The sequence below is a fragment of the Nicotiana tomentosiformis genome, chromosome 2 (genome assembly GCF_000390325.3).
Source record: "Nicotiana tomentosiformis chromosome 2, ASM39032v3, whole genome shotgun sequence".
Taxonomy (NCBI): Eukaryota; Viridiplantae; Streptophyta; class Magnoliopsida; order Solanales; family Solanaceae; genus Nicotiana; species Nicotiana tomentosiformis.
Window position 1 is genome coordinate 175,028,697 of NC_090813.1, and position 11,392 is coordinate 175,040,088.

Consider the following 11,392-nt stretch of genomic DNA (forward strand, 5'->3'; position numbering starts at 1 on the left):
CAACAACAATGAAAAGACAAATTCCTAAAAAAGGAATCTTAAAAAGCAAACAAAACATATCAGTACTCATAATTATATTGAAAAAAAATACCAAAAAAACTAATTTATAAAATTTCTGTCATCTTTTTCCTACTACTGTTCTATATATTTGTATCTTGAATGAGACTATCTAACACTTGTCAATATCAACAAAGAGTCGAAAAGGAAAATGAAAAATGGCGCAACTGCATATGGTAGAGACATTGCCATTTTTTTTTTTTTGTACCTAGAAGTAGTTGCTACTAATTTTTTATATAGTATTAATAAAATAATATGCTAAAGCATACAAAAAAATTATACTTCTAAAGAACAAAATAGAGATCTCCGCAGAAATTCAGGAGCAAAGGTATCTGACTAGTTGACTGCTATCCACTAATATGCCAATGAATTAGAATTCTCTGGATACTTGAAATAAGCTCATTGTCTATGCAAAATATTTACAGAATTTTTTTAGCACATTGTTGAGTGTAGAAAAGTATCAAAATTAGATAAAATAACATATAATCTTGTTGATTTAACCCAAAAGAAAAGGGAAAAGTTCAGCAAAGGACAAATAAGTTCTATAAGTGATCAAGAAAAAAGGATTAAGAAATATAGAAGGCTTTCATAGTGAAGTAGGATGGTGACATGAAGAGCAGTTATTTATTTATTTCATCCTTCAACAAAAAAGAGCGAGGCACATGAGTTGTTGACATGAAAAATAGAAGAAAGTTTTGTTTATTCATTTGATTTAGAAATACTCATCATATCATAAGTGGAATTATAATTTATATAAAGAAAGATATGGCAGTAGAAAGTGGCAGGGTGATTAGCTAAATAAATAAATATGACATGTGATAATTGTAAAAGGTTGGTAAAAAGTTTACTAACCTGTCAGATGCCTGTATCCGATTCACTTGAACATGGTGTTGCTAAAGGTTGACCAGAAAATTTACTTGCAAGTCGTGCAACTGTACTCTCTAAGTTATCTAGGCATCTTTTTAGTGATAGGTTTTTTTCTCGAGTTGCATTCAACTCATCCGATAGTACATCCTTAGAGGAGTTACCACCTTTCAACTCCTTAGCGGTTATTCCACCTCCAAACCCAATCACATGACTCTTGCATTGAGGTCCAAAGCACATTTCTACAACCTCAATGTTTGTAAGAGACGGCTCAGATCGTACCAGTTCTTGAATTTCGGCGTAAAAAATTATAAGCTTTGAGATAATGCAATGCTTTTAGTCAAAGGAAGGGGTAAAATAAAATTTATCAATAAACATACATATTTTTCATTGGTTTCAGGTTCGGCAAGTTTATCGTCCTTCTTATGAGTTTCAAAGAAAACAGTTGCCATATCTGGTGGATTACCATCTTTGCCTCCCTTCGCATTTAAATAAACAAGTCAAACAAATCATTTAAACAAAGATAGGGTTTCTTAACACAATAGCACGATTTACATACCAGTTCATAAATAATCTCTCTGATAGGCTTGCTGCCAGTACGATGAGGCATAATCAACTTAGACCTATTCATTGAGTTTCTTGTACTTTTTTTCTATAATAACAACAGAACATAGAAGGTGTGATCTGCCGCTTAAAAAAAACTAAGATGCTATAAATTGTTATGAAGTCATACCTTAAACTTTTCAGATAAGAAGTGCTCCTTGACCAACCATTCCCAATCACTCTTATCGACCCCCTCTGGCACATCCTTTAGAACGTCGCGCAATGGCTTAGATTTCACAATCATGTGCAATGATCCTCTCCAATTGTTCCATAACCTTCTCATATGTTTCAAGACATGATCTCTTTGATCATTTACGTCAGCACTATCAAATTTTTCCTATAATATTTTAAGAATATCATCAAACATAAAACTCAATGAGTTTTAACTAAACAAAAAAGAAAAATTAAACCAACAATATTAAATTAAACATTGAGCGTTACTAGTGACAAATTAATTGTTAGAACCAAAACACTTTAAGATGAAATCTTTCATCTTTTAAATAATAATTATTTTCTTTTGAATGTTATATGAAAGAATTAAACTATAATACTAGTATTCTGGCTGTAGCCATACATGCCAGAAACGATGCCAACAACTTCAAATTACTGTATCCAAATATTAAAGAAGAAACAAAATAGACCTTATGCCTGGATGGAGATAAAACCTCCCAAACATTTACTTTAGTTTTTTACGCTGCAAAAGAGCTTCCTTTGCCTATCTTGATTTCGTTCTTCCTTATTTCTTTTAACACAAAATCTTAGCGACCTAACTTCAACCAAAGCAGAAATCTTCAAATGGCATATAAACCGAAATCTTATGTCGCAAAGCAGCAATACACCTTAAGGAGGCCATGCCTCCATTCCTGGCGATCTCATGCTGTAGATGTCCCAATCAAACTTTTATTACTATTATTAAAATTAACAGCAATCAAAAAAATTAAAACTAAAAAGTCAAATTGTAACGACCCAAACAAACCCCTGTCGTGATGGCGCCTATCGTGAAACTAGGCAAGCCGACTCATTTCCAAAACAAACCGATATTTTAATTTCAAAGATAATTTCAATGTTATTTAACATAAAAACCTTCATAAAGGAGTTCAAATCAAAATAAAAGTGCGGAAGGAAAAGCCCGACATCGGGTTGTCACTAGTCATGAGCATCTACTATAATCTGTCTAATAATATCAAAGCTAACTCAGCCTGAAAAATAGCTAAATACAACTAGAGGAAGATAAGAGGGAGAAGAGCAGGGGATACGGTCGCCAAGCAACTACCTTGCTATCCCCGAGAAAATCTGCAACCAAAATAATCAACAACCGCTACCGTGTCCAGCTACATCTGGATCTGCACACAAGGTGCAGAGAGTAACGTGAGTACGCCATCTCAGTAAATAACAACAATAAATAAAAACTGAGCAGTGGTGACGAGCAATAAAGCATATAACGTTTATATCATAAAATCTCAGTAAAATACCACATGCTTTTAAAATCAAGGTTTGAATCAAAATATCTCGTTTAAACCCAGTTCCAGTAAAAATCAGTTAAAGATATTTTTCAACAGTTTTCAAACAGAGGAAAAATGCAAATGTGAGCAAAAATAATGAAAACAGCCCCTCGGGCAAAACATCACTCATATATAGCCCCTCGGGCAAACCTCACAGTCACTCGTGCCACTCAGGCATACCTCACCATCACTCTTGCCACTCGGGCATACCTCACAATCACTCATGCCTCCCAGTCACTCAACGCTCGGCACTCGATACTCGCACTCAGTAGGTACCTGCGCTCACTGGGGGTGTGTACAGACTCCGGAGCGGCTCCTTCAGCCCAAGCCCAAACTATATCTTAATATAGCTTAAGAGCATAAAGGAAACAGAAATGGGAAAAATAGGGCTATAACTCTCGAAACGACCGGCCGGGTTATTACATCCTTCCCCACTTAAGCATACGTTCGTCCTCGAACGTGCTGAGAGTTGTTCCAAAAGCCAAGAAATGGCTGTGTAACTTTCCCATGCACATACCGAAGGTGATCTCACGTCACCCTATCCCATACAGGTCTGATAGCACAACATAACTGAAATTTCTCTATTCAACCTAGCCCACAAGCCTTCGAATCAAATTTCCAACATCCAAAATTTCCTATAAGATCAGAGGTTCGCATCTACATACCGTATAAATCTGAATAAGCTGTACCAAAAGCCGTAACCATAACTCAAATACTCAAATTCAAATATCGCATAGCTCGAATGCTCGAAGCAATGATTTCAAATTACAGTATCGACTCAAATCAACCCAGTGCTGGTAATAAACCTCATATTAAACAAAACCTCGTTCTAAAACCTTCGTACTCTACCGATGATGAAAGAAATACACTGAATTTATAACCATTCATTAGACCAACAGGTCATGGAGCTCCCATTCCTTCTACAAGAACTATAGCCAATTTCAAAGCCGACTTCCGATATTATCCTCCCAATTATCCCAATCAAATCTCATACCATCCATTCTAGGCCCAATGACCTCGTCTCATCCAACACGACCACTCTAGTGACATGACACATCAATACAATCTAAAGCCATAACCCGTGCAATTCATGCACCAGATAACAACATTCCAAATGTACCAAATCGTAACAATGACCCAAACAGGAGAACCGTTCTGCAAGCTCGACGAGTACCACCCCGACGCAATGCTAAGAACCCATCACACACCACAGAACCATAACGCATGAATGTTACATGATGGATTATATTTCCACATAACTCTGCTGCAATACGCGACCCTATCCAAATACTGGTCCATATGAAGCACCTCAAGCCACCCTGCTAAAATCAATAACCATGCGCAATTTGACTTCAAGTACCCAAAGTGCATTACCATAACCGCGGAGAAGCAAACGACACCATGCCACATAAAACCCGAAAGAACATAACCAATATGTCATTAACCAAGCAATATCCAATACTATTCTCGCTCAAATTCTGCTATAAGGCCACATTAGAACCGCATCATATGTGCATATGACCAACGAACCACAACTCCTCGTAGCATAGAAGAGTAACTCACAGATCATTTCAGAACACGAAAAGCTTCACATCAACCGAATGGCACATCCTTCAACAATAGCAGTATGGAGCCAATCAATCCGGCTCGGTGTAGAATACATATCCTAATTGGGCCTACCAATGGCCCCCAAATCAACTATGGTCAGCCACCAATAGATAAACAACCTCCGAAAGTCCACAATGACGGAATTATAACACCTTCTATCATCTGGCTAGCTCCAGCCACAACTTCACAGTCCACAACCATGAAACAATTTGCTCCTGAGAGCTCCCAATCTCTAATTCCATAGAACACATGAATCACCATATTTGATTCCACCTCCACTGCCTGAATGCCTAACACCTCTCTCATACATAATCATCCTATGAGAAATACTTTAAAAATTCTTCCGTGCCACCTGGCAAAAAATTGAATATCAACAGTCGATCAACCAAGAGAGTGCCGCAATACCAGCGAAGTACCCATAAATCAAAACACACTGCCCCTTCTGAAATGTACACTCTCATTAAGCTATACCAGATAGTAATATCATTTACCCGGTCATCAGAAACCGTTTATGCTGCCTAAGAATTTATGTCCTTCCCTTCAAAACTGAACTATGACCTTGTACATGTAAATCATATTGCCGCACAACACACCACATTTATTATGCCATCATGTGACAAGCATAAGAATTCCCTTATCAACTCTGAGTCAGTAAAAAATTACATACCTTATTAGTCAGAAACATCTTTGTTGCTTCTTTCTAGGAGGAAATCATAACGCACAACATGTTTCGTACATCAGTAGAAAATATTCGGTTCAAACCATGGTAGAACCCATCATGAACACTTGAAATCCATTCGCACATAACCAAGCTGTCCTATTTCTCCAAGTTCTTTCTAAATTGCCTTCAAATTGCTACGTTTTCCTTGTTAGAACACTATTATCCTTAACTAAAACTTACCCCACAAACTCTAGCATAGAATCACACCGCCCTAAGGCTTATAAGCCGCTGAATTCCCTTTTTATGTGAACCTAAAACTGTTTCCTTCACCTTCTTGATACTGAAATGCATAATTCACAATGATATAAGATGCCACGAGTCTCAACACCATTCAATGCAACTCCCAATTTTCTGGCCATATTTATAAATCTTGAATCCATTGGAACCATTATCGAGAGTCATCCACTCTACTCAAATTTCGAATTAACCGACCAAACGGACCAAAACGACCTGTGCCCCATTAGCACACCAACACCCAACGGAATAAAGAGTAACCCATACTCCTACGCAACCGAGCAAATTCCCGCTCCATGTACACTACATTCTCTGTGAATAACCATTCAATTATTTTATGGTCCTCCTATAATCATAGAGTGTAATACAACTTGTGTCCAGAAATTCCTTTACCCGAGTCATCCTCGATCTCGACCTCTGCAAGTCATAACTGATTCACCAGTATACCCCGAACAGAAACTAATATGACCCATAACCGTGCAATCAACTCGTCAATAGCAGACTCCCCAACTTAGCCTTAACATATAATTATATAAAATTAGAATCTGTAAGAATTTCGCCTTCTCAATTACCAAGGTCTCTCACCGTTAACCTGCCAGACTTCTCGAACTCTTTTATTAAGCCTTTTATGAACATTCTGAATCTCCAACCAAAATCACACACGCGACCTCCTACCGGGTAGCAAGTAATATTCCTCACAAAAGCTTCATCAACATCACGCCACTGCTAGCTGCACACAGGAGATAACCCACATGTGGAATTCCTTACCGACATCTTCCAATGACACTACACTGAGTGCAACGATCACTAAATCCATAAATTCTCCTGAGTTAATGCTCGCCCACCATTTGTATAAGTATACACTTTCCCTATTGACATCAACTATATGTCAACAATACCTTCCGAACTCAAGTCATATTGCACCTGACATGATAATCAGATTTTCACGCCTTTATTCATTTCAAACACACTCCTTTCTGCCATATTCAATTTTCCTTTGTACACTAATCATCACTCCAAATAGAGTCTGCAGGCCGATTCACATACTGACACGATTCCAAACTATTCTACACTTTCTCAAGGCGCGCGACTACCCTACTAGTGAATTTATATGCTAATCTGCCACTCTTACTTCGGTTAAATCATCTCTTTTAAGAAACTTCTCAACCTCTAATTCTCCTACTTGACTTGCTAGTACTTCAACCACCGCGAAACACTTCCTGTCATGTCTTCCCTCATACTTTGCTAACCAACTGCTGCATCAAATCAAAATGTATCTCTGTCGCACCTGAACCAATAAAATGTTACGACTCTAAGTCTCTTCGAAGATCATCTTTCTCGAGCCATCAACATCAAAAATACCCATTCGCAGCCACAATTACTACATAATCACTTACTCTTCTTGAGTCCAAACTCATTAACAAAACATGAGAATTTAGTTTGCCCCAAAATTTAACAACGTGAAAGATCCTTCAAAACATTCACACTCGAGACCTACGTCACATCAAAACGAAAATCAAGCGCCCAATGTCCTTCCTTTACATTTCAAGGAAACACTTCTCGTCACATTCAAATCGTCTTAACACATCCCGCAGTTACATCATACTCATCACAAAGCCATTCCACCGCTTATCGAGCCACGAATTCCACTCGTAGGGGCATTACCGGACATATGAGTCCAAATGTACAGGTTACAACTGAAGCTACCGAGCCAAAACTACAATTTAAACCTGGCCTCAAGTCCTCCAGACTAGCCCATCACCAAAATACATAATACACATCTCGAACCTCGTTCATAGAATCACAAGCCGGCGATGCACAACTGATACCGAGTGCTCATGTGCGCATACGAATGCGTGGAAGGAATTCAAAGAGTTATGTTTCAAGCTGAATAAATTTCGCACGATAGAATACAAGAAAGTAAAATTTTTCCTAAGGCTTCTGTAACCTCTCAAAGATAAGTACAGACGTCTCTGTACCGTTCAGGAAGACTCTACTAAATCCGCTCATGACTCGTGAGACCTATGTAACCTAGGCTCTGATACCAATCTGTCACGACCCAAACAAACCCCTGTCGTGATGGCGCCTATCGTGGAACTAGGCAAGCCGACTCATTTCCAAAACAAATCAATATTTTCATTTCAAAGATAATTTCAGTGCCATTTAACATAAAAACCTTCACAAAGGAGTTCAAATCAAATCACAAATGCGGAAGGAAAAGCCCGACATCAGGGTGTCACTAGTCATGAGCATCTACTACAATCTGTCTAATAATATAAGGGTTAACTCACCTGAAAAATAGCTAAATACAACTAAAGAAAGATAAGAGGGGAAGAGCAGGGGCCGCGGTCACCAAACAACTACCTTGCTATCCCCGAAAAAATCTACAACCAAAATAATCAACAACCGCTACCATGTCCAGCAACACCTGGATCTGCACACAAGGTGCAGGGAGTAGCGTGAGTACGCCAACTCAGTAAGTAACAACAATAAATAAAAACTGAGTAGTAGTGACGAGCAATAAAGCATATAATGTTCATATCAGGAAATCTCAGTAAAATACCACATGCTTTTAAAATCAGGGTTTGAATCAAAATATCTCGTTTAAACCCAGTTCCAGTAAAAATCATTTAAAGATATTTTTCAACAGTTTTCAAACAGAGGAAGAATGCAAAGGTGAGCAAAAATGATGAGATTATAAACAGTCCCTCGGGCAAAACATCACTCATATACAGCCCCTCGGGCAAACCTCACAATCACTCGGGCCACTCTGGCATACCTCACCATCACTCTTGCCACTCGGGCATACCTCACAATCACTCATGCCTCCCAGTCACTCAGCACTCGGGACTCGGCACTCGCACTCAGTAGGTACCTGCGCTCACTGGGGGTGTGTACGGACTCCGGAGGGGCTCCTTCAGCCCAAGTGCTATAATCTATACGGACAACTCATGTGCTGCACAGACAGCTCGCGTGCTATAATAATAAAGTATGTTGCAGGCGGACAGCCCCGATCCACACTCATCCTCACAATCAGGCCCTCGGCCGATATCAACATATTGCAGCGTACAGCCCGATCCCATAAATATTCTTACAAATCAGGCCCTCGGCCTCACTCAGTCATAAACCTCTCAAGCCCCTCGGGCATTTCAGTAAAACAGAGCATTCGTCCCAAAATATTTATATGCATCAAAATAGAGTCATAAAACTGAGTTATGCGGTAAACAAGTATAAACATGACTGAGTATAGATTTTTCAATCGAAAATCATGAGAGAATAGTAAGAAAAAAAAACCTAAGGGTCCAAACACCACTGGCGCAAGGCACAAACATGGCATTCAGCCCAATTTACAGAAACTCTTTCTAAAACATATAAGTATCATATAGTTTCAACAAAGTATGCAACTTTACTGTTGCTACGGGATGGACCAAGTCACAATCCCCAATAGTGCACGCCCATACGCCCATCACCTAGCTTATGCGTCACTAAAAATAGTAGAATGATACACAATTCGGTGTTTTGTACCCTCAGGACTAGATTTACAATCGTTACTTACCTCAATCCGAGCAATTCTTTATTCCAATAAGCCTTTTCCTCGCGATTCGGCCTCCAAACGCCTCAAATCTTAGTCAAAATAATTCGATACAATCAACACGAGGTGTAGGAATCAGTTCCATATGAAAATACTAAATTTCACAAATAAATCCAAAATTAACTCAAAAATCAACAGTGGGACTCATGTCTCGGAACCCAACAAAAGTTACAAAATATGAACGCCCATCTAACCACGAGTCCAACCATATAAAATTTTCTAAATTCCGACTCCGATTCGGCCTTCAAACCCTCAAATCAATTTTTGAAACATTTCTATTCTAATCCCCCAAATCATGAAATAAGTGCTGAAAATAATGTTGGATTCATGAATAACGGACCAAATCAAGTTAAAATCACTTAACCCAGTCCAATTTGTGAAGTTCGCCTCTGAAAATCGCCCAAACCGAGCTCCCCAACTATTTTTATGTCAAAAATGGCCAAAAGACCTTTTATAGAACCTCTGACGTTTTCGAGCGTCACAGATAGCGTGCGACGCTGCCTGTGGCGCTATTTTCAGTACCCTTAAATATTCCAGCGCCAGGGCTAGTGCCCCACGCTACCCTGGGCACTCGCGGCGACGGAAAATCTTTTCCGATATGGAAATGAGCATAACTCTCTCATACGATGTCCGAATTCGACGATTTTTTTTGGTATGGCTCCGAAATTTCAATAAAGATCTAATTATTCAATCAAATATTAATTTGGAACTCATTTTCTTAATGTGATACCACTTATTCTCAAAGAAACGACGTCGGAATATTCTATATTCGATGCTGAAACCTAGCAAATCAAGTCCGATTGACATCAAATTTTGCACATAAGTTATAAATGACATAATGGAGGTATTTTAATTTTCAGAATCGGATTCTGGCCCCGATATCAAAAAGTCAACTCTCCGATCAAACTTTCAACTTAAATTTCTATTTTAGAGACTAAGTGTCTCATTCCACTCCGAAACCACTCCGGACCCGAACCAACTAACCCGGTATATCATAATATAACTTAAGAGCATAAAGAAAATAGAAATGGGGGAAACGGGGCTATAACTTACGAAACGGCCGGCTGGATTGTTACACAAATTCTTTTCTAGCAGCAAGCATGAAGAGGCGAACATCAAACCTTTATTCTGGAAGTATCTGTATGCTGCAACATTAGCGGCTCTAAAATATATTTTCTTTTTATTACGCTTAAACCAAAACTCAATGATTTAACATGATTATTATGTAAGATTATAAGGTTCAAAATTATTTTTCTTTTCATTTGTGAAAGAAGAAAAGAAAAAGGCAAAAGAACAAATTAAAGTAATACTTTAAATTCTTACAGTAACAGTTTCCCACATGTGGTCCAACTTATATTCTTCGATATCCGCCCACGAGTGTACGCGCAATGGACACATAATATTACGATCATGAACTAATATACCTAAGTGTCTCACAAATGTGGCTGAATGCTTCCCAACAGCTCGATTGTGGTAGAGAGTGACGCTCAACTTTTCTCCAACTTTGAGTCCTAGAACATTTTTACATCTGTTCTTTTCTCTCACTTTTTTGCCTTTTCAGATTCACATGGACCTGCTAATTTCCAATTTGAGTTAATCATAAAAAAGGGCAAGTCCAATAACAGCAAAAAGATATTACAAGCTGAGACAGAAAAATACTTATTTTGCTTCTTTGAGTGTCTTGCATCACTTCAACTTCTTGAGGGAGGGAAACATCATCTTCTAGTGGATCAAAACCAGGAGGTGCAAGATTCGTATTCTGAGCTAGCTCATTCAGATAAGAAGCCGCTGCATTACGATTTTTACTATTTCTAATCGGGAGTCTCTGTTCAGCATTTACCTTTACCGAACCCAAAGATCTAAAGCTTTTCCCTTACACTAGCACAACCCAAAGCATTATACTAAATAAAGTAAAAAGAATGTTTCTTTACAGCAAAGACAAAACTAAATATTTTTCAGCTTTCAAATTGATCGATCATAAATGACTAGATAATGAGAATGGAAAATGGCAGAACTAGTGCCTAACGGCCAAAACTAAAGAGCATCTAATTGAAATCACCATTTGCTTTATAGTATAGAAAACAAAGGTGATCATGGTGAGCTCTACATACTTGTTCGATTCTTTTACAATATAATAAGAGAAGAACTAGAAAGTCAAAAAGGAGATAGCTAAAAACAAGAAAATCTAGAAAACGAACTACTCCAATTAAT

The 11,392-nt window shown here is 38.3% G+C and overlaps 1 protein-coding gene across 4 annotated transcripts; it reads right to left on the reverse strand.

Annotated features, from left to right (window-relative positions):
* Positions 1-665: 665 nt before the first annotated feature.
* LOC104091837 (uncharacterized) lies at positions 666-11,123 on the reverse strand. 4 transcript variants are annotated; one of them, XM_070196343.1, is made up of 5 exons: positions 10,841-11,123; positions 10,606-10,757; positions 1,655-1,799; positions 1,481-1,573; positions 666-1,400 (listed from the first exon to the last, which is right to left on the reverse strand). In XM_070196343.1, exons 3-5 carry the CDS (start codon positions 1,766-1,768, stop codon positions 1,230-1,232), a joined length of 378 nt encoding a protein of 125 aa, XP_070052444.1. In that variant the 5' UTR covers positions 1,769-1,799; positions 10,606-10,757; positions 10,841-11,123; the 3' UTR covers positions 666-1,229. The 4 variants fall into 4 exon arrangements, 3 of the variants coding, with proteins under 3 accessions (XP_070052444.1, XP_070052443.1, XP_033510876.2); XM_070196342.1 differs by having other exon boundaries at positions 10,606-10,754; positions 10,841-11,086; XM_033654985.2 differs by lacking the exons at positions 10,606-10,757; positions 10,841-11,123 and having other exon boundaries at positions 1,655-2,194.
* Positions 11,124-11,392: the final 269 nt, after the last annotated feature.

Bases quoted from the DNA above. Each gene is read 5' to 3' on its own strand.
- LOC104091837 (XM_033654985.2), bottom strand. From the start codon at position 1,807: ATGAGAAGGTTATGGAACAATTGGAGAGGATCATTGCACATGATTGTG. The intron at 1,574-1,654 runs GTATGACTTCAT...TTGTTATTATAG, and splicing joins TCTTATCTGAAAAGTTTAAG to AAAAAAAGTACAAGAAACTC. The intron at 1,401-1,480 runs GTATGTAAATCG...TTAAATGCGAAG, and splicing joins GAGAGATTATTTATGAACTG to GGAGGCAAAGATGGTAATCC.